We start from the raw sequence: 24296 nt of genomic DNA, 5'->3' as shown, positions 1-24296 counted from the left end.
AATTTAACAAAACAAAAAAGTTGACCACCTACTAAATCCAAAATTTGAAATATTTATAAAAGTAAACGACTCCAATCTCAAAGCTTCCGAAACAACAAGGTCAATTAATCAAAGTATACAACCTACTTATAATATGCTTAATCCAAAAGTTGAAATATTCAACAAAGTAAACAACTTCAAGTTCAAAGATTCCAAAACAACAATATCAATCCATTAAAGTTTACAACCTACTCAATTCAACAAGTATTCAAAGTTCAAATATTAAAAAAAAAAACTCCAAGTTCAATATTTTCAAATTCCAAAACAAATGCACGACAAAATTTAACTTTCATCATGATCACTTGAATAAGTTCTTTCCAATTCTCTCAATTCTGCATCGTCCAATGGCCACGTCACTTTGCCATCCTTATGTAGTTCCCCCACCACTATAAAAAATAATGAATTTTAAAGAAAATGAGTTCAGAATGAAGAATAAATAGCAATGAATACTCACTTTCATAGTAGTGCTTTTGCAAAAATGGTATTGGTTCTCTTTCCTCTTCCATGAGATATTAGTAAATAGCAATGAATACTCACTTTCATAGTATTGCTTTTTGCAAAAATGGTATTGGTTCTCCTTCTTCTTCCATGAGATCGACAGAACTAGAACTGGACCTCAACCAATCCTCGGAGCATACCAAAGCTTCTACCATTTCCAGTGCCAAAGAGTTTCTAAATATCGACAGCACACGCCCCCCATGCTGAATGCCGACTCAGAAGCAACGCTTGATATAGGAATAGCAATGATATCTCTAGCTATCTCTGATAGAATAGGATAGGAAATACCGTATGTCTTCCACCACCACATAAGAATGTCAAAATCATCATCTTTATTGGCCGGGTATTGCCTCTCTGTGAAGTAACCTGAGAGAGCTCTGAGCTTCCATCTTCATCATCATCATCCTCACTAGCAACACAGAGAATGTTACAAGAACTTTTACCAAGATATCGAAGATTAGTCGATCTACTTGACATTTGACTAGCTGAAGCTATTCATGGTTGTGTTTGGTCAGCCGCTTTCTTGTACAACTCAAATAAGTCAAAGACTGACTTTCTCAACTCCTCTGCCAACTCATTTCCCCGTGCGAGTCACCATACAACGTCTTCAAACAATGCTGCACATGCTTCATCTTTTGTCTAGGATCTAGCATTGCAGCAATGTACAAAATTTTGTTCATGTTTGGATTAAGCTCATCTTCCTCCAACCAATACTTACCAAGCTTTTCCATCATCTTCTTGGCCATGTATCTAATCTCAGAATCTTCATCATCCTCGTACAATTTTATGATAAGGAATATGTCACACATCTCCATTAAGAATGAATGTGATGTGCCATACGTGGTGCCAGAGACCAGACGAGTCATAACATAAAACGATCGGAGAAAACTACACATCTTCCTCACTTCAATCCAATCTTCTTCTCCAGGTACGCCAACTGTGAGGTCGTTGTGTTTCAGGTTTCTCAAATCCCTACCAAACTGGGGAGTGACGTTGCTGTTCAACTTCATAGCCAACTCATATGGCAATGCCGCCTCAAGCATTGAGTAAGCCGAGTTCCATCTAGTAGGTACATCTTGACACAAGATTTTTTTGGTATCAACCTTACATACCTTGGCAATATCCTTGAAGTCCTTAGACCTTGTGGATGAACCCTTTATCCATTTCAAGGCTTCTCTAACTCGTACAACAACCATGCCTATTTGTTTCGTGCCTTCTTCGACAATCAAGTTAAGTATGTGTGCAACACACCTCTGATGAAAATATTGCCCATCGGCAACAAGCATGCCTCTTGCATTGAAGGCGGACTTCATTTCCTTGATTGCCACACCATTGTTTTTAGCATTATCCATGGTGAAACAAAAAATCCTCTGAATGCCCCAGTTCGTAAGGGCCTTTATCAACACCTTAGCAATGTCATCCCCCTCATGACTAGTAATGTCAAAGAAGCTGATTATTTTCTTGTGCAGCCTCCATTCCTTGTCGATGAAATGTGATGTAACACAAATAAAGCTTGTGTTATTGACTCCAGTCCAACATTCGGTGGTGATTGATATGCTACTCATGCTTGGTCTGGAGAAAACCACTTTCACTAGTTCCCTCCCCTCTAGAAACATCTTTACACAATCCGATCTTACCGTGTATCTGCTCGGGATATTAAAGTTTGGTACCATATCACGGCAGAATAAACGAAATCCCTCTCGTTCCACCAATCTGAATGGTTGTTCATCAAGAACAATCATCATGCATAATGCGTATCTGCCCCTTTCTTGGATGTCTTGCCTCAATTCATCTTGGCTGAGTGGTGTTTGATTCTTTTCCGCTTCAATTTTCTTCAAACATGAAGCATGATGCTTCCACATAGAGGATGTGCCATTGTGCTTCGAATCAGCAAGTATACACGTTCCACACAGTTTGCATTTTCCTTTTTGAATTGATTCTTCAAACACTTTATCAAAGTTTTTCCATATAGCCGATCTTACTACTGCTTTACGCTTTTTTTATACCGGCGGCACCATTTCCTCTCTCTCTTCCTCTCCCTCGAGCCCTAGTTCTTCAACTTCAATATCTTCAAGTACCCTATCATGGATTGGTTGATTGCTGCCTAAGTCTTGAGTGTAAGACTCTGAATTTGACATCTTCAACTACAAATCTACACTAAGACACATACTTTTCAGAGAAAGGACAAATGCAAAGAAGTAGTACTAACATTTACTAGAATAGCAACTTGTAGAAAGCACAATATTTCAAGAAACTTAAACTCAAACATCTAGCTTCTAAAACCATACACCGTCGTAGTATAGAGTTTATAATCCTCAAGCAACAGCTATAACAAATATACTTTAGCAATGACTTGATATATATTCTCAAACCAAAAAATTAATTAATCCACAACAAATTACATATCATGAACCCACTAATACCCCACAATATTTCAACAAATTACACAACAAATTACCATAATCTTAGTCTTTTCAGATTCTCATGCATCCTGATATAAAAGCTTACAGCTACTCTAAATTGAGCAATGATAAACAACCAAATTTTGTACAACCAAAATAAAGTTATATTAATAATTTGATGTATTAGTTATATATTAAAATTATAAATATAGTAAGTGGATAAGTTAAAAAGAGTTATTAGCCTTTAACCTCATTTTTTATATTTATATTTGAATTTTCTTTCTATTATTTTTAAAATTTGAATTAAAGTAGGCACTAGTTACATATATAATTCTAAAAAAATAAAAAATTATAAAAAATCACAAATATATAACCACAATATTATGCACTTTCCATGTACTATATATGTATCTAATATTTTAATTAAATTCATAAATAAACCTATTTTTTTGTCAAATAAACAAGAATTTGGTTGTACAAAATTTGGTCACATAGATTTATTGCTCTAAATTAGTAAATTATATAAGAACTCTAACTGGAACAAAGTTTTGGATTTCATCAAAATCAACTAGTTCTTAATATAGCCGATGTATTACCATCAAAATCAACTAGTTCCTAATATACTCAAAAGTCAATACAACATCTTTCCACCTTAATTATTCAAATTTCAGAATGCTTGTATGAATGTGCTGCGTCGCCGGTGAGGAGGAGTCGGCGTGGTGGGCAGGCAGGCTGGGAGTCGCCGGGCGGTGGGAAGGCGGAGTCGGCGCGGCAGTGGGGTGTCTCAGATTCTCAGTGGCCGGTGCCGCGGTGGTGTGGTGTGGCCGTGTGGTGGGGGAGGAGGATGAGTAGCAGTGCAGGTAATCAGATTCAAAAAACGACGTGAAACTAAAAAATTAGGGCTAAGTAGTTTAGATTTTTTTATAAAAATTAATAAATGAAATGAATTAAATTTTTAATAAAAGATTCGGTTCTAAACGGTTCTACTCGGTTCTAACCGATTGGACCCGAACCGAACCGATATCCAATAGACGCATTACGTTTGGAACCGAACCTAATCGAGAACCGAAAAATTCGATTCTCGGTTAACCGAGAAATGTGACAAACGGTTTGGTCATCGGTTAACCGAGGAACCAATGACCGAATTACCAGCCCTAGATTAAGGTGTGCAAATGAAGTCATGAATTGCAAATGACATCAATTAGGTTTAGTGAGAAACGCAGTCCCCTGTTTCCCCTCTCTTTCGATGGATTGAAAATAAAATAAATAAAGTATTATTTTTCTTGGATAAGAAGACGAAGAATATTTATTATTTATAGTTTTACTAGTATATTCGTTCAATGGAGTAATACATTTGATTTTTCTACATATTGTGAAGCTATATAGAAATTCGACTGAAAATTATTATGCGTCGCAATTGATAATCACTTTTTATATATAAGTGGTTTCTAAATTCTTTTGGTAATTATAACATGATAGAAAGCTTGCTAGATTTTATTATTTATTATTTTACATTCCGATGTTGTTATACATTATGTCTTAACTATCAACTCCCCTTTAAAGGTCAACGTTCTAATTTATCGTGAGGTGACTGACTACTTCTCTTGGCCACCACCCCGACTTAGCTCCCAAACATCCTCGTTGGCCACAACCACATTGGTTATGGCCATGTTGGTCACGACTATCTCCTTCCTCAAGCTTACACATTATGTTAAATGTTAATGATCAAATAGAGAAACCATCCTAAAACACTAGTCTATTTAGAGAGACCTTATTTGATCTTTAAACTCCAAACATATTATATTTATATTAGTGCACAACTAAGGCGGGTCGCCAAACAGCTACGGGATTTTTTTTCGTGTATCGCTGGCGGGTTGCCAGCTTAGTTTTGCACCAATCCGGCGAAGCGCTAGGAGGCTACGGCGTTTTGGGCTTGCTCTACCGGCGGGTCGCCGCTTTCAACCATCTCCAAGCTGGCGGGTCGATGTAAGTGATCTACTTGGAATGCATTCACGTAATTATCAAGTGGATTAGCACGTTGACTTGCCAAGTTATTCAAAGTTAATGACACATTCTTGCCACTAATTGTTCTACTTGGACACATAATTTAATAATCCAATTTAAGTTAGGGAAAAAGAAGTTGAATATTTTATTTGCATCAACTACCTCCCTTAATTTTGTCTCCTTAACAAACTATGCAAAAACCTACACAAGTCCAATCAAGACACATCAAAATATCTACATGCTTGTATCCCATGCAAAAACCTACACAAGTTCAAGACACATCAAACAGAAACCTACACAAGTCCAATCAAGAAACATCAAAATATATACTTGCTTGGTATAATCACCAAATCATGTCCATATATCGGTACTCCACTATACGTAGCTTTAGTTTGAACTAGACGCATTTGAGCTCTGTTTCCTACTATCACACGCTCCATCAGAAATTGAATCTCCTTGACCACAAAGCACTGGTTGATGAGAACTTTTTTCTGTATATGAAGTTCGGGATAACAACCAGGTATGCCTACATGCTTTCCAAACAAATTCAGTTGAGATAACTTCTTTTCTATGATATCACCAATCTTTTTCGTCATAGTGGGACTGTCTACGAGTATGATCAAACCTAGACAACAAAATAAAATAAATACTAGTTAATAGTAATAAATAAATAATACGGAGTAATTCAAAAGATTACGTACTAGTACCTGATAAGGCGTCACTCACTGCAAGTAGATAAAACAGGTAGATTTCGAAAGGGAATCTGGTAGGAAGTCCATGCTTCTTCCACTCATGCAAGTGAAAATTATATAGATTTCGAAAGGGAATCTAATAGAAAGTCCATGTTTCTTCCACTCATGCAAGTGAAAATCATATGCTGCACGTGTACAATATGATTTCTTCAAATCAATCCAGCATTCTTTAATGTGACACTTGTTAGTTTTAAACACCTGAAAAGGATTAATGTAACATTAATAAAGTATTAAGATAACATAGTTAATTTAGGTAATACTTACTTTAGCATAGTCATCCACATTTCGCTTTATCATATCTCCATATGGCTCCTGAGGGTCGTCGTCTTCCAACAAAATTTGTCCATCCATAGAGTCAACGTTCCAAATTCCATGCGCATAGAGTCGGGGTTCAAGTAAACTTGCTTGAGCCCCCTTTTCTGAATGGGAGAACAGAAACGCAAATTTCATATTTACAAAAGGTTTTTTGAGTAAGCGTGTCTTGTATGGATCCCTATCAAAGTTGCCCGGCTTCTCATGTGGATCACTCTCGAAACTGAAATCAACGCCGAATGGATAGCTATCAGGTGAAGCACTGGAAAGTCGAACATGATGTATAGACTGCAAAAATACAAAAATAAAAGAGTTAGTAATATAAATAAAGAGTATTGTACGAGTGGATCTCGGATGTCCTCAAGGGGCAAAATGGTACTTTCACGTTCAAGGGGCCGTGGTTCACCAACCTCAACTGCGTCGTCGCATCCGATCTGCATAACCTAGAATACCTTCTCAAGACAAAATTCCGCGTAACCTAGAATACCTTCCGATCCGCGTAACCACGTTCTCTGCTGCATAGTTTTGTGCTCCTCTGTTGCATAGTTTTGTGCTCTTTCTCTTTTACAAAGGTTTATTTCTTTTATTATTTTCCTGCTCCTCTTTGCATAGTTTTGTCCTGCTCTCTTTCTCTTTGACGAAGGTGTATTTCTTTTAAGGTCGAGATGGCGCAGCTGATATCATTTTTTTCTGCTATAGGTCAAGATGGCGCAACTGATCCGTGGCCGATTCCAATATCTCGTGTCGGTAGGATCAATCTCTCTTCTTCTTTTACGTTTGACACTAGTAATTGCTCATTTCATCGATTTGGGTCTCATCTTTTAAGTTTGACACTAGTAATTGCTCTTTCATCGATTTGCGTCTCATCTTTTACGTTTGACACTAGTAATTGCTTCTTTCATCGATTTGCGTCTCATCTTTTACGTTTGACACTAGTAATTGAGCTTTTTATCTCCTTACTTCCTACGACCTCGCTCCGAGCGTGTCGGCCGCGGGCTTCCTCTCTTTCTTCTGCGAGATACAGAAGATGGAGTTACGAGTGGATCTCGAATGTCCTCAAGGGGCAAAATGGTACTTTCACGTTCAAGGGGTTGTGGCCTCCTAGCGCTTCGCCGGATTGGTGCAAAACTAAGCTGGCAACCCGCCAGTGATATACGAAAAAAAATCCCGTAGCTATTTGACGACCCGCCTTAGTTGTGCACTAATATAAATATAAAATGTTTGGAGTTTAAAGATCAAATAAGGTCTCTCTAAATAGACTAGTGTTTTAGGATGGTTTCTCTATTTGATCATTAACATTTAACATGATGTGTAAGCTTGAGGAAGGAGATAGTCGTGACCAACATGGCCATAACCAATGTGGTTGTGGCCAACGAGGATGTTTGTGAGCTAAGTCGGCGTGGTGGCCAAGAGAAGTAGTCAGTCACCTCACAATAAATTAGAACGTTGACCTTTAAAGGAGAGTTGATAGTTAAGACATAAAGTATAACAACATCGGAATGTAAAATAATAAATAATAAAATCTAGCAAGCTTTCTATCATGTTATAATTACCAAAAGAATTTAGAAATCACTTATATAAAAAAAGTGATTATCAATTGCGACGCATAATAATTTTCAGTCGAATTTCTATATAGCTTCACAATATGTAGAGAAATCAAATATATTACTCCATTGAACGAATATACTAATAAAACTGTAAATAATAAATATTCTTCGTCTTCTTATCCATGAAAAAAAATACTTTATTTATTTTATTTTCAATCCATAGAAAGAGAGGGAAACAGGGGACTGCGTTTCTCACTAAACCTAATTGATGTCATTTGCAATTCATGGCTTCATTTGCACACCTTAATCTAGGGCTGGTAATTCGGTCATCGGTTCCTCGGTTAACCGTTGACCGAACCGCTTGTCACATTTCTCGGTTAACCGAGAATCGAATTTTTCGGTTCTCGATTAGGTTCGGTTCCAAACGTAATGCGTCTATTGGTTATCGATTCGGTTCGGGTCCAATCGGTTAAAACCAAGTAGAACCGTTTAGAACCGAATCTTTTATTAAAAATTTAATTCATTTCATTTATTAATTTTTATAAAAAAATCTAAACTACTTAGCCCTAATTTTTTAGTTTCACGTCGTTTTTTGAATCTGATTACCTGCACTGCTACTCATCCTCCTTCCCCACCACACGGCCACACCACACCACCGCGGCACCGGCCACTGAGAATCTGAGACACCCCACTGCCGCGCCGACTCCGCCTTCCCACCGCCCGGCGACTCCCAGCCTGCCTGCCCACCGCGCCGACTCCTCCTCACCAGCGACGCAGCACATTCATACAAGCATTCTGAAATCTGAATAATTAAGGTGGAAAGATGTTGTATTGACTTTTGAGTATATTAGGAACTAGTTGATTTTGATGGTAATACATCGGCTATATTAGGAACTAGTTGATTTTGATGAAATCCAAAACTTTGTTCCAGTTAGAGTTCTTATATAATTTACTAATTTAGAGTAGCTGTGTGCTTTTATATCAGGATGCATGAGAATCTGAAAAGACTAAGATTATGGTAATTTGTTGTGTAATTTGTTGAAATATTGTGGGGTATTAGTGGGTTCATGATGTGTAATTTGTTGTGGATTAATTAATTTTTTGGTTTGAGAATATATATCAAGTCATTGCTAATGTATATTTGTTATAGCTGCTGCTTGAGGATTATAAACTCTATACTACGACGGTGTATGGTTTTAGAAGCTAGATGTTTGAGTTTGAGTTTGAGTTTCTTGAAATATTGTGCTTTCTACAAGATGCTATTCTAGTAAATGTTAGTACTACTTCTTTGCATTTGTCCTTTCTCTAATAAGTATGTGTTTTGGTGTAGATTTGTACTTGAAGATGTCAAATTCAGAGTCTTACTCTCAAGACTTAGTTTAGGGAGCAATAAGCCAATCCATGATAGTGTACTTGAAGATATTGAAGTTGAAGAACTAGGGCTCAAGGGAGAGGAAGAGGGAGAGGAAATGGTGCCGCCGGCATAAAAAAAGCGTAAAGCAGTAGTAAGATCGGCTATATGGAAAAACTTTGATAAAGTGTTTGAAGATTCAATTCAAAAAGGGAAATGCACACTGTGTGGAACGTGTATACTTGCTGATCCGAAGCACAATGGCACATCCGCTATGTGGAAGCATCATGCTTCATGTTTGAATAAAAATGAAGCGGAAAAGAATCAAACACCACTCAGCCAAGATGAACTGAGGCAAGACATCCAAGAAAGGGGCAGATACGCATTATGCATGATGATTGTTCTTGATGAACTACCATTCAGATTGGTGGAACGAGAGGGATTTCGTTTATTCTGCCGTGATATGGTACCAAACTTTAATATCCCGAGCAGATACACGGTAAGATCGGATTGTGTAAAGATGTTTCTAGAGGGGAGGGAACTAGTGAAAGTGGTTTTCTCCAGACCAGGCATGAGTAGAGTATCAATCATCACCGAATGTTGGACTGGAGTCAATAACACAAGCTTTATTTGTGTTACATCACATTTCATCGACAAGGAATGGAGGCTGCACAAGAAAATAATCAGCTTCTTTGACATTACTAGTCATGAGGGGGATGACATTGCTAAGGTGTTGATAAAGGCCCTTACGAACTGGGGCATTCAGAGGATTTTTTGTTTCACCATGGATAATGCTAAAAACAATGGTGTGGCAATCAAGGAAATGAAGTCCGCCTTCAATGCAAGAGGCATGCTTGTTGCCGATGGGCAATATTTTCATCAGAGGTGTGTTGCACACATACTTAACTTGATTGTCGAAGAAGGCACGAAACAAATAGGCATGGTTGTTGTACGAGTTAGAGAAGCCTTGAAATGGATAAAGGGTTCATCCACAAGGTCTAAGGACTTCAAGGATATTTCCAAGGTATGTAAGGTTGATACCAAAAAAATCTTTTGTCAAGATGTACCTACTAGATGGAACTCGGCTTACTTAATGCTTGAGGCGGCATTGACATATGAGTTGGCTATGAAGCTGTATAGCAACGTCACTCCCCAGTTTGGTAGGGATTTGAGAAACCTGAAACACAACGACCTCACAGTTGGCGTACCTGGAGAAGAAGATTGGATTGAAGTGAGGAAGATGTGTAGTTTTCTCCGATCGTTTTATGTTATGACTCGTCTGGTCTCTGGCACCACGTATGGCACATCACATTCATTCTTAATGGAGATGTGTGACATATTCCTTATCATAAAATTGTACGAGGATGATGAAGATTCTGAGATTAGATACATGGCCAAGAAGATGATGGAAAAGCTTGGTAAGTATTGGTTGGAGGAAGATGAGCTTAATCCAAACATGAACAAAATTTTGTACATTGCTGCAATGCTAGATCCTAGACAAAAGATGAAGCATGTGCAGCATTGTTTGAAGACGTTGTATGGTGACTCGCACGGGGAAATGAGTTGGCAGAGGAGTTGAGAAAGTCAGTCTTTGACTTATTTGAGTTGTACAAGAAAGAATTCACTCTAGCGGCTGACCAAACACAACCATGAACAGCTTCAGCTAGCCAAATGTCAAGTAGATCGACTAATCTTCGATATCTTGGTAAAAGTTCTTGTAACATTTGATACAGATATGCATATCGCAGGATATGCATACTTAGTCAGCATTAGTTAGGATTTGATTAGATTTTATTTCTTAATTTATTTCTTTAATTAGTTAGTTGTTAGTAGATTTGAATTTTGAATTAAGTTAGTTGCAGATTTCTCTCATTTTGTAAGTATATATATTGAGGCTCTTAAATGGTGAAAACCATCTTGGAGAGATCAGTTTATTGGACGAGTTTTTCTCGTAGGCCTCCTTGAGGATTAGGCCTCTGCGGAGGATTTCCCTTTCCTGTTTTGCAATTCAGTTTTCTTTCAATAAAGCCGACCATTTCAAATTCCAGATTCTATTTTACTCTCTACGGTATTTTGTATTTTGTCCAGGAGTTAGTGTGAGAAATCTGTTTGACGGCCTTTACCTCCTATCAATTATCATATGCATACTTAGTCAGCATTAGTTAGGATTTGATTAGATTTTATTTCTTAATTTATTTCTTTAATTAGTTAGTTGTTAGTAGATTTGAATTTTGAATTAAGTTAGTTGCAGATTTCTCTCATTTTGTAAGTATATATATTGAGGCTCTTAAATGGTGAAAACCATCTTGGAGAGATCAGTTTATTGGACGAGTTTTTCTCGTAGGCCTCCTTGAGGATTAGGCCTCTGCGGAGGATTTCCCTTTCCTGTTTTGCAATTCAGTTTTCTTTCAATAAAGCCGACCATTTCAAATTCCAGATTCTATTTTACTCTCTACGGTATTTTGTATTTTGTCCAGGAGTTAGTGTGAGAAATCTGTTTGACGGCCTTTACCTCCTATCAATTATCTGTATCAACATTCTCTGTGTTGCTAGTGAGGATGATGATGATGAAGATGGAAGCTCAGAGCTCTCTCGTTACTTCGCAGAGAGGCAATACCCGGCCAATAAAGATGATGATTTTGATATTCTTATGTGGTGGAAGACATACGGTATTTCCTATCCTATTCTATCAGAGATGGCTAGAGATATCATTGCTATTCCTATATCAAGCGTTGCTTCTGAGTCGGCATTCAGCATGGGGGGCGTGTGATGTCGATATTTAGAAACTCTTTGGCACTGGAAATGGTAGAAGCTTTGGTGTGCTCCGAGGATTGGTTGAGGTCCAGTTCTAGTTCTGCCGATCTCATGGAAGAAGGAGAACCAATACCATTTTTGCAAAAGAAATACTATGAAAGTGAGTATTCATCGCTATTTACTAATATATTTATTTATTCTTCATTTTGAACTCATTTTCTTTAATTCATTATTTTTTATAGTGGTGGTGGAACTACATAAGGATGGCAAAGTGACGTGGCCATTGGACGATGCAGAATTGAGAGAATTGGAAAGAACTTGTTCAAGTGATCATGATGAAACTTAAATTTTTTCGTGCATTTGTTTTGGAATTTGAAAATATTGAACTTGGGGTTTTTTTTGAATATTTGAACTTTGAATACTTGTTGAATTGAGTAGGTTGTAAACTTTGATGGATTGATATTGTTGTTTTGGAATCTTTGAACTTGAAGTTGTTTACTTTGTTGAATATTTCAACTTTTGGATTGAACACGTTGTAAACTTCGTTTTTGAATATTTTAACTTTTGGATTAAGCATATTATAAGTAGGTTGTATACTTTGATTGATTGACCTTGTTGTTTCGGAAGCTTGGAGATTGGAGTTGTTTACTTTTATAAATATTTCAAATTTTGGATTTAGTAGGTGGTAAACTTTTTTATTTTGTTAGATTAAGCAAGTTATAGGTTATTTTTATTTTTTAATTTCTAATATAAAGTACATACATAAAGTTTGAATTGTTGATTTTTGAGTTGGACTTTTCTCACCGACCTGATCAAGTGATGACGGGTCAAAATCATACACATTTACTACTTATCATAAAAGTTCCTTCGAATTTTCGTTACAATCATAGTAACAAATTCATAATCTTCAGATATTTGGATTGTTACACCCTTTTAATTGTTTATTCATTCTCCAACTAAATTAAGTTAGTTCTCCTTCCTATATAATTGTTGTGATCATTGCAAATTTTATGTGAACACGGCACGATTACTATTAAACATATTAATTCCGCAAAATGGAGAATCTTCAAATAGGAGAATTCGGAAAAGAAAAACAAATCAAATTGACTTGATCTTTATTATCAACTCATTCCATTAACAGATGATCAATTAATGAAGAATTAAAGTTCAAATTTCTAAATCACCTATTTTTGAATTTCGGTTCCGGTTTGGTTAACCGGAACCGAACTGACCTAGTTCGATTAGGAACCGAACCGAGGCAAATTCGGTTTCGGTTCGGTGTCTCAATATCGGTTCCTTTAGATTTTGGTTAACCGGGTATTTGATTCGGTTCTAACCGAACCGACCGAATACCCTGCCCTAAGTGTATATGCCTTTGTATTGCAATAAAAGTTTTTTTAAATAAATGTCAATAATATTTCAATGTATCATCCCATTAAATATTATTTGCACTTCTTGGAAAATCCAACTCCAAGTGACAAAACATTAGACCTCGATAAATATACGCATTTAATTTTAAAATGTAGTAAAAATTAATATATTAATAAGGACTAACGGAAATATAAGCAATATAACAAATACCAGTAGTAGTATTTAATATAAAATATAAAAAATAGGGTTGTTGGGATTGGAGTGGGGCCCGTCGGTTGACGATATTCACAAAGCAGCGAATTTAATCTTCAGATATTTGGATTGTTACACCCTTTTAATTGTTTATTCATTCTCCAACTAAATTAAGTTAGTTCTCCTTCCTATATAATTGTTGTGATCATTGCAAATTTTATGTGAACACGGCACGATTACTATTAAACATATTAATTCCGCAAAATGGAGAATCTTCAAATAGGAGAATTCGGAAAAGAAAAACAAATCAAATTGACTTGATCTTTATTATCAACTCATTCCATTAACAGATGATCAATTAATGAAGAATTAAAGTTCAAATTTCTAAATCACCTATTTTTGAATTTCGGTTCCGGTTTGGTTAACCGGAACCGAACTGACCTAGTTCGATTAGGAACCGAACCGAGGCAAATTCGGTTTCGGTTCGGTGTCTCAATATCGGTTCCTTTAGATTTTGGTTAACCGGGTATTTGATTCGGTTCTAACCGAACCGACCGAATACCCTGCCCTAAGTGTATATGCCTTTGTATTGCAATAAAAGTTTTTTTAAATAAATGTCAATAATATTTCAATGTATCATCCCATTAAATATTATTTGCACTTCTTGGAAAATCCAACTCCAAGTGACAAAACATTAGACCTCGATAAATATACGCATTTAATTTTAAAATGTAGTAAAAATTAATATATTAATAAGGACTAACGGAAATATAAGCAATATAACAAATACCAGTAGTAGTATTTAATATAAAATATAAAAAATAGGGTTGTTGGGATTGGAGTGGGGCCCGTCGGTTGACGATATTCACAAAGCAGCGAATTTTTAAAGATTAGTTTGAAAGTTGGTCCATGTAATATTCTGGATATATGATTCAGCATATTCTCTTTGAGATTTTGGATCACAAAATTTCATCTTTACGCTATAGCATAAAGTTGGTAAGTGAAGGGTATTTCTGGAAATACATTTTAATTATATGGATGGTCCATTTGCTTTATTACTACTATGCCTTTGTATTGCAACAAAAGTTTTTGTCAATAATAATTCAATGTATCATCCCATTAAATATTATTTGCACTTCTTGGAAAATCCAACTCCAAGTGACATAACATAAGACCTCGATGATTATAGGTGAGATGGCTTTTTTCCTCACCTAAAAATGACTAATGAGAGTAAAGGTTTTTTTCATTTTCCACCTAACCATACTACACTTAAAAAAAAATAAATTCAAGCTATAATAAGATCATGTGCATATCCAAAACATAATGAATATGAATATGACTCATTTGGAGGTATATCTCAATTTCAACATTCTAATTTTAGTCAATTAGTAGTACTTAGATATTGCTAACGCTTATAAAAAAACCAGAGAATGTGTATATGAGAGAGTACGGCATTATAAAAGTCTAAATTCAAATGATCTCTCATGTCCTCAGCGTAGTCTGATCATCTGTCCCACAATTAATTTTATTATTTTCAACATTATTTATTGTATGAAATATTTCATTCGTCGCATGTTGAGTACGAATTTGATGACGAGAATACAAAGTACTACTATGAGATACGGTGTAGTAAAAGTAAATGAGAAAATGATTCATTTATCTTGGAAAATTATGAAAAACTCAATTAACGTGGTCGTGGGACGACTAGTAGCATTCCCTTCATCCTATGTTAATTGAGTTGTACTTTTCGGCATAGAATACAAAAAGTATAGTAAGTGAAAATAAAATAAAATAAACATGTTAATCAAATAGATTTATAAAAAAATAAAAATATGAGAAATAATATGAATAACAGAAAATTAAAAAAAAATGAAAGTAAAAACCCTAAGCCGTAGTTAGAGTGGCCAACAAATAAACAAACCGCAGCGGGTTGGTTGGTAATACCGCCCCTTTCAGTATAAAATAGACACACAAAAGCGAAGAAATTGAGAAGAAGAAAACGATACATATTCGCTGCTGCTGTTTTGTTGAAGAAAAATGGACGCCGATTACGGTATTGCAAGGGAACTCTCTGATCTGCAGCAGCTCCGTACACTCTACAAACCTCAACTCCCGCCATGCCTGCAGGTCTCTCTCTCTCTATCCATCTACGATCCTCGTTTCGCTGCTTTTACGATCGTTTTGTTGTTTCAATTGCTGATTCTGGTGTTAATTCACTTGTTTGGAACCGGAAAAGTTTGTACTGTGAATTTACGAGCTCGCGTTTAGTGAAATACGGTAGATCCTCTGTTTTGGATTGGCTTTCTCTCGTGCATCTGCCAGTTGTTGCAATGTGCTGCTTTTTTAGTAGGCTTGTGTGGTGATCTGAATTAGGTGCTGGATCTCGCTAGTTCCAGATCCAGAGTCATGTTTTTGTTTACGTTGAGTCAAGTTTCGGTCCAGATCCAGTCTAGGAGTGTGGTTGAATTGAGTCAAATATCGTGATTTTGTATCTAATTTTTAATGTATGATTGAACTCGAATGATTTGATTAATTAGTAGTGTAGGAGTGTAGCTTGTGGGAGAAGAAGGGGTTTTAGTCTGAGAAATCGTGAAGTCTCACTTATTAGACTAGGAGAGTTTTCCATTATGGACTTATACTGCTCTGTCACTCTCTTTGTATATTCCTTTCTTTAAATCATCATTTTTTATATGATGTTATAATATTTTTGCATACCAAATGCAAGCATGGGGTGACACTAGTATAAAAGTATATCTACATCATTTTTATATTTGTAGTATACTAATTGGAAAATATATGAATTGTGTAAAATTTCGAATCCAAATATAAAATTTTTGAATGGAAAACTGAATGGAACCAAAATTATTTGAATTGTTTACAACCCCAGCCGTGTCCGAAAAATGAAACTGAAGTTCAGATCTTTAAGATACGTGAATCTAGATCTGGATCTGTTCAATTTGTACATGTGCAATTTTTCACCTTCTATTGCTTAGACAGCAAACACTGATTTTTGTATGTATTCTTACAACATATGAATGCATTGGACAGGGAACTGAGGTTCGTGTGGAGTTTGGTGATGCAACTACAGCTGCAGACCCTTCAGGTGCTCACACCATAAAGAAGTCTTTTCCTCACACTTATGGTCAACGTTTAGCACATTTCCTCAGAGCTACAGCTAAGGTTGCTGATGCTCAAATTATTACTGATCAGCCTGCAGTTAGGTATGTTATCTATTACCTTTGAATAGTTTGCGTTTTTACTTATGTTGAAGTAGATTTATTTCTCCTCCATTAAATTTAATTACCACTGAGTTAACTTCTGTGTATCTTGTCACAGGGTGGGAGTGGTGTTTTGTGGTAGACAATCTCCTGGAGGACATAATGTAATTTGGGGCCTTTACGAAGCTCTAAAAGTGCACAACCCGAAAAGTGTGTTGCTTGGCTTTTTGGGTAAGGAGTCTACTCTTTTTCGAAGCTCTTGGCTGATTATGTTCCTTTTTAATAAAAAATAGTATATTGATGCCTTGCGCATATTTTCCAGGTGGTTCCGAAGGCTTATTTGCTCAAAAAACTTTAGAGATCAGTGATGAGATTCTTGCAACCTACAAAAACCAAGGTACATCTGACATGCTAGTTAAACTTTAGGAAATCCGACCTGCTAGTTGAATTCTCAGGTCACTTATGCTGGTTGAGTTATATTGTAAAGGTGGTTATGATTTGCTGGGACGGACAAAAGATCAAATTAGAACAACAGAACAAGTCAATGCAGCACTTAATGCATGCACAACTTTGACGCTGGATGCTCTTGTCATTATTGGGGGTATGTTTGTTTTCTCCCACCTTTCCAATTTCCATGATGCATTTTATTTCAGTTTCTTGACTTTCTTTCTTTGGCTTATGAAGGTGTGACATCAAACACGGATGCTGCCCGACTTGCAGAAACATTTGCAGAAAGGAATTGCTTGACAAAGGTATACTACATGGCAGTTGTGCTTCTTCTAACATATTCCTTGTTGCTTTTACTTTTGTGACCATGTCACATGACCTCGTTATCCTGAACTATTTCATGCACCTAATTTCTATTCTCATCCATGCAGTTTTTTCAGTTTGATTCTTTGTTTGTCCTTATTCTTAACATAGCTAAATTTTGCAGGTTGTTGGTATTCCTGTTACACTAAATGGAGATCTGAAAAACCATTTTGTTGAGACAAATGTGGGTTTTGACACAATTTGTAAGGTAATAATTTCTGTTCCTGATTTCTCCTCTCTGACTTTGGGTTGAAATGGCATGGCAATGCTAGTTGTTACGTATTGATTCCTTTCTGTCACTCTTATTGCTTCCTTTAAACATGACAAGTCATTAGTACCCTTAGCCTCTATGTCTTTGATCAAGATGAATTATTTTGATACCCTCTTATCTTTCTTATCCTGTAGTAGTATTTAAATAGGTTCTCGACTAAATCTCTACAAACAAATTTATAAAATTCCAACCCAAAAACACAAAATATGCATTTCATTCTATAAGAAAAAGACATGATTATAACTCTTGTTTACTTATTTTAGGTTAACTCCCAACTGATCAGCAATGTATGCACTGATGCACTCTCCGCAGAGAAGGTGAGCAAGTTTTTAATGTAATTCTGCATATTATTGCTAGAGGTCCTTCAGGAATCAGGATATTACTTGGCTCTCTGACCGAACTAATTTGTGGGACCTTTTCTTATCCACATGAAAAATCCAATATGTTTACTCTCTTTACCATGCAGTATTATTATTTTATAAGACTCATGGGAAGAAAGGCATCTCAAGTTGCATTGGAGTGCACTCTTCAATCTCATCCCAATATGGTTTGTACCGACCTCTTTTCTTTTCTTGTTATCAATTTTGATCGGATATTTTCATCATAAGATTGAACTTCAATATATTGTATGATTCGTCTGTCTCTTAGGGAGGTTTGATTATTTAATACAATTGTACAGGTTATTCTTGCCGAAGAGGTGGATGCATCTAAGCTTACACTTTCTGACATCACCAAACAATTATGCGATGCTGTTCAAGCAAGGGCTGAGCAAGGTCAAAAAGTCAATAGCTTTTGTTGGTTTTTCAGTGCTTGTAGCAACTTATCCTTTCTAAAAGTTCTTACTTTTCTTTTTCAGATAAATACCATGGTGTAGTTCTCTTGCCCGAGGGGCTCATAGAAAGTATTCCTGAAGTGTATTCTCTGTTGCAGGTAAACTGATTGGGATCTGGCTTTTGAAACTAAATATTGACAACAAAATCTTATCTTGGTCCTTAAGAGAATGATTTGAGATTTTTTCAAGAATGAAAGAATAAAATAGTAGAAAAGAAACTGAAATGATTAGTGCCTGAGACAAATATTCTGATTTGATATGGATATGAAGCTATTGTGCATCTGTAATAATTTGGCACCTTTCCAGGAAATTCATGGTTTACTCAGGAAAGGTGTCTCTGCTGACAATATTTCTGGTCAACTATCACCATGGGCTTCTGCGTTGTTTGAATTCCTGCCTCCTTTTATTAAGAATCAGGTACTTGTGTTATATTTTGCAGATCATTAAATATATAACTGCCATAATTTGCTAATGCTAAAGTTAATTTTGTGTTATAGCTCCTTCTTCACCCAGAATCGGATGACTCTGCACAGCTCTCTCAGGTACTTGAATTAATATAGAATTCTCTGTTCTTATCTTTAAGCAAGGTGAATCACATATCAACTAATGTTGTTATCACCTTGACAGATTGAGACAGAAAAGCTCTTAGCTCATCTTGTTGAAAAGGAAATGAATAAACGACTGGTAAGTACTTTGCATTCTTTTGTTTTATAGTAGTAGGAGTATTATAATACTCAAGCTTTTGTGGAGTATTAGTTTTGGAATTGTTAGTAAATGTTGCTACTTCATTCTATCAAGCCTTTAGGTATTCCTGTTGTCTGTGTTAAGACTGAATTTCAGATTTTCTACTCACTCGACACTCGCATCTTCTTGCAGGAAGAAGGAACCTACAAGGGGAAGAAATTCAATGCAATTTGCCATTTCTTCGGTTATCAAGCTCGTGGATCACTGCCTTCCAAATTTGATTGTGACTATGCATATGTAAGGCCAACATCACGGGGCTGTGATCTTTGCTTCTCTGCTCAATATGTTTTTTTGTACGTCTCTTAGGACTATCTTACTAGTAGCAATGTTGTTATTGCAGGTGCTTGGTCACATCGGCTATCACATAATTGCTGCTGGGTTGAACGGTTATATGGCAACCGTTAACAACTTGAAGAACCCCGTGAATAAGTGGCGGTGTGGCGCTGCTCCTATCACGGTACAATCTCTAACCCTGCTAAAAATTGCTCCAAACGCAATACTTCACATTGTAAAGATATTAAGAAAGTTCCAATCACACTTCTCAGGCTATGATGACCGTGAGGCGGTATGGGCAACCAGCCCTCTATCCCGCAACAGTTGATTTGAGGGGCAAGGCCTACGAGTATGTCTTGTTTGCTTCTCCCTTTGTGTCCTTTACTCATGATAAAGAAACATGACACGAATGTTTGTTATTTGTTTGGCAGCTTGCTGAGACAGAACGCGGCCAAGTTCTTAATGGATGACGTCTACAGAAACCCCGGCCCCCTCCAGTTTGAAGGCCCAGGTGCTGATGCTAGGCCCGTGACCCTCTGCGTTGAGGATCAGGATTACATGGGGCGCATCAAGGAACTGCAGGAATACCTCGAGAAGGTGCGGGCCATAGTTAAACCGGGCTGCTCGCAAGATATTGTTAAAGCTGCTCTTTCCGCCATGGCTTCTGTTACCGACATTCTCTCGGTGATGACCTCTCCTTCTAGTTCGTAGAAGAAGGCGTTTTACTTTGTTTCGACTACAACATTCTATCTCTCTGTTTTGGTGGTGCTATTTATGGATCTGTAATTTTATGGTTTGTAACCATTACCAGAATAAACTGACATAGAAACCCAGTTTTGGATTAATGATGAGGACTTCTTTTTATTTGTTTGTGACCTTCTATTATTTGAATGAACTCGAGAAATAGCAAATAACCAAATCAACCACGACTGTATTGTGTGATTCTATTTTCCTAATAAAAGAAATCGGTAAAAAAAAGTTGATCTTTGTGGCAAGTTTATCTGTTTTTTAGTTATTTGTCTTTTAGTCTACATTTATCAGAGAGATGTTTATCAACAATCCAATACTCTACAATATTTTAGTTAAGTTTAATTTATGTTTTTAGTGCAATTCATTATCTTAAAATTTATTTTATTTGTTTATGGAATATGATACAGCTTTTATAGGGATAATTTTTATTTAAATCATAAGTTTTGATTAACTTCTATTTAATCCCAGAATTTTTTTTTTGAAACTAAAGTATTAAATCATAACATTTCAAATTTTCTTAATTATTCAATAATTGTTATATACAAACTATTATGGTAAAATCTAACATGATAAAACGATATTGTTGTTGACAAAATGATGTCATTATATTTTAAATGTCAGAAAAAAAGATGCCGATATATTTTAAATGGCATGATTTTTTGTCAATCCTAGTCGATTTGATATATTGGTTTTAATTTTAGCCATTGTGGGATAATGAGAAAAAATTCAAAAGTAGTAACAATTCTATAGAAGTCAACGAAAAAATATAATTTAAACGACCTTATCCTTGGCTAAGAACGATTCACATCTAAAACATCCCCAATCCATCACAGCAAAGACTCGATGGAATTGATAAAAATATTCTATTTCTTGATTCTTAAGTAGAATTTGTTGAATATTTGTGGACCAATTGATTTGGGCTTTATGTATTTAATTGAATTGAGCTGGTACTAATTTGATTAATTATTCTGGCCCGATCTTTGGTGAGGGCAGCCCAATAATCAGTTCAGTCCGTTACTTACCTGGTCTCACTGATGGCCGCCACGTCGCATCTAAGTTTAGTCATATACTATTATTTGAGGGAGTACTATTATTTTACATTCATGAAAAAAATAAGTTTGGTATCACACTCAACACTAAAACCGAAAAATAGTTTTACTAATAATGTATAGAGTATATGCCTAATCTAGTTCATAGCGGTCTAATATTTCTTCCCGTGCGTAACTTCTTAGTTTAGATGCAATTAATATCCGTATCAACTATATCAACTATCACATACAAACAAACAAAGACCAAATAATATTTTTTAATATTTGCCCATGTCTAGTGTCTAAATAATTAAATTATAGCGGTCTAATATTTCTTCCCGTGTCACCATGAGTAATTTCTTACTCCCTCCGTTTACTTTAGAGTCTCGGTCATTTTTCTATACCCATTTTATAAAAATAATAATAAATAAAATTATTAATGTGGAGAAATAGTAAACTAAGAGACAGAATAATATAGAGAAGACTTCTCTATATTATTCTCTTACTTTATTACTTATTCATTTTAACTATACATAAAACGGGTGCAAAAAAGTGACTGAGACTCCTAAAATAAAAAAATGAATCGAGTAGTACTTATTACTTTAGACATTTTATGCCAATATATTATATTAACTATAAATTACTACCTTCGTCCACCAAAATTTGTCCCATTTTCCATTTTCATCCGTCCCTCAAAATTTGTCTAATTTCACTTTTATCATTTTTGGTAGTGGACCTCATATTCCACTAACTCATTCATACTCACACTTTATTATAAAACTAATATATAAAAGTAAGACCCACAATCCACTAACTTTTTCAACTTACTTTCTATTACATTTACTAAAATCTGTGCCGGATTAAAGTGGGACAAATTTTGGTGGACGGAGGTAGTATAACATTTATGAGTAACTTCTTAGTTACAGTACGATTTTATCTAGAGCAATTCAGCACGGTATATCAATAGGTAAAAACGTGCAGGAGTATTATTGAATAAAATAAATTGTACCTAGTTGCGTAAATAGCATGATATTAGGCATAAGGATGGGATTTACTATATCATTTATGAAAATTTTGACAGTCTAGAACTCTTGTATTGGAACCTACTGTTTTTTCGTACATCCATCAAAAGTTTTATTGCAAAAATTCACACTCTATTAGAAAATAAAATCTAAAAAGTAATTAAAAAATATTTTTTATAAAAAATTACCGAGCATCGATGGTGCCGGTAATGCATGTATGATGCATAAGAGCATCCACAATAGGAGGACACTTCTCTTTCTCCTGGACACTTCTCTTTTTTTGTCCATAGCCACTTCTGATTTGTCCACGGCCACAAAAAAAAGTTTTCGCAGCACTTTTGTTAGCCACATTTCACTTTATTTTTATTCTTTGTATATTTTAATTCAATTAAAATTATCGGACTAAAAATAATTAGAAAACGAGATAATAATAAAATTAAAAAAAGCGATGAGACCAAATATTCGTTGTATTAATGGATACCGGAAAATTGTACAACGAACATTTAAAAAAAAAACATATAAAAACAAATAAAAACACCGCCACCATCTACTCGGTGGCGGAGTCGGAATCCTCTCCTCTTCTTCGTCGCCCACTGCCGCCACCGCCCCTGCCCCCGGCGCACGGCGCCGCTGAACCAGACCACCCCAGGTCCTCTCTGATCCTACACATGAGCTCATAGTATATCGCCTTGGTGACCGGGTCGGTCGCGGACTCGTAGAAACGGCAGTTCTCTTGCAGTTGTTTCATCAATTGCACATTCAGGTTCCTGTTCAAGACCACATGGGGACCAGTGCCCACGGACTGAGCTCCAGAAGGCGGCTGCGCGCTACGCGATCCAGACGCGGCCGCCGAGTAGTGGGAGGAACTTGCAGGCATTCTGACGCTGCGGATGCTGGCCTTTTGCCCCGGAGGGCGTGAGCGCCTAGTGTGTTATCAGAGGGCTCCTCCGTTTGGACGTCGTTGAGGTCGATTGATTGTGAGCCGCTGCTGATGTTGTAGTTCCCGGCTCTGTTGCGTCTAGTGCGCTTCGCCCCTTGAGCTTCAGTCTCCTCCGCACAGATGGACTTGAATTTCGGGCAGTTCTCGAGAACGAGAAACTCCTCCCAGTGGGTGAACTTAGGATTCCATAGACCGTTGTATTGGGACACAGACAGAGCCTTCACGTCGGCTTCGTTGCGGCCACTCTCAGCGTTGATAAGGTTGTTGCCGTAGATGCCCGCGAACTTCCTGGTGGGTGTCAGAATCCTCCCAAACTTTTTCGGATCTGTTCCGCGTCACGCGGTTTGGTGCCTCTCGGCTTGAACTCATTGTAGGTCAACAAAACGCGCTTCCAAAAGCCCATCTCGGTCTGATCGGTGCCAACTACGTGGTCTGATGTGACGGCATCCCATGCCCTCGCCACAGCAATCGACTCCTCTTTGGTGTAGTGCACGGACCGACTCACTACTGCCGACTCGCTACCGCCGCTGCCGCTGCCATCCTCGTCGCCGCCCGGGTCGCCGCCTCTCCCACCACCGCCGTCGCCGCTGCCTCTCCCCCCACCGCCGTCGCCGCCGCCTCTCCCACCACTGTCGTTGCCGCCGCCTCTCCCACCCCCGCCGTCGCCGGAACATCTCGTCGGCGGGGTGTCCGGTAGGCCCGGACTCATCAGCCCCATCATCTGCTCCAATGTGAATCTATCGAAATCAGACAAAGGAGACTAGGTGCGCTGGAAAGAGTGAGAAGGGGTATCCGGACGCGGATGGTTGGTCGAGTCCATAGTGGGTCGATAATCCCCAAATGCCGATCGACCCAAATTCCTCTGATGAGAGGACTGGCCCCGATATTGGGTTTGTTGCCACGGCGAGGATGTCGGTGACCACGACTGGAATGGAGGGGGACTGAGACTCGATCCCCGGGGAGTGGGACTCGATACCCACAGCTGAGATGGCTTGGAAGAAGGATAGTATCTGTATCCCGATTCTTCAGTGTCGGGTGAATCTTCGTCTCTCCCGTGCATTTTGTATAAATTCTATAGAGTGAAATTGGATGTGGAGTGAAAATGGGTGTGGAGTGAAAAACCCTAAAATAAAAATTGGTGGGATATTTATAAAAATAAGCAAAAAAAAAAAAAACAATTAAAAAT

At 37.1% G+C, this 24296-nt stretch overlaps 1 protein-coding gene across 1 annotated transcript; it reads left to right on the top strand.

Moving 5' to 3' along the window:
- Positions 1-15192: 15192 nt before the first annotated feature.
- Positions 15193-20240, top strand: LOC125222902 (pyrophosphate--fructose 6-phosphate 1-phosphotransferase subunit alpha). The gene is made up of 18 exons (XM_048125784.1): positions 15193-15349; positions 16271-16443; positions 16559-16671; positions 16763-16837; positions 16928-17041; positions 17125-17192; positions 17375-17458; positions 17785-17838; positions 17988-18068; positions 18201-18294; positions 18378-18451; positions 18660-18770; positions 18851-18895; positions 18981-19037; positions 19230-19334; positions 19438-19554; positions 19643-19719; positions 19802-20240. The coding sequence occupies exons 1-18, from the start codon at positions 15260-15262 to the stop codon at positions 20079-20081; spliced, it is 1812 nt and encodes a 603-aa protein (XP_047981741.1). The 5' UTR covers positions 15193-15259; the 3' UTR covers positions 20082-20240.
- Positions 20241-24296: the final 4056 nt, after the last annotated feature.

This window comes from Salvia hispanica, chromosome 4 (assembly GCF_023119035.1).
Source record: "Salvia hispanica cultivar TCC Black 2014 chromosome 4, UniMelb_Shisp_WGS_1.0, whole genome shotgun sequence".
Taxonomy (NCBI): domain Eukaryota; kingdom Viridiplantae; phylum Streptophyta; class Magnoliopsida; order Lamiales; family Lamiaceae; genus Salvia; species Salvia hispanica.
Note: the sequence above shows the minus strand (reverse complement) of the source record. Positions and strands in the feature narration are given on the sequence as shown.

What these genes read in the sequence shown, in the direction of transcription:
- LOC125222902 (XM_048125784.1), top strand. Translation starts at nt 15,260, where the DNA reads ATGGACGCCGATTACGGTATTGCAAGGGAACTCTCTGATCTGCAGCAG. An exon ending in ATGCACTCTCCGCAGAGAAG is followed by an intron (nt 17,839 to 17,987) that starts GTGAGCAAGTTT and finishes TTTACCATGCAG; the next exon opens with TATTATTATTTTATAAGACT. An exon ending in AGGAAATGAATAAACGACTG is followed by an intron (nt 19,038 to 19,229) that starts GTAAGTACTTTG and finishes ATCTTCTTGCAG; the next exon opens with GAAGAAGGAACCTACAAGGG.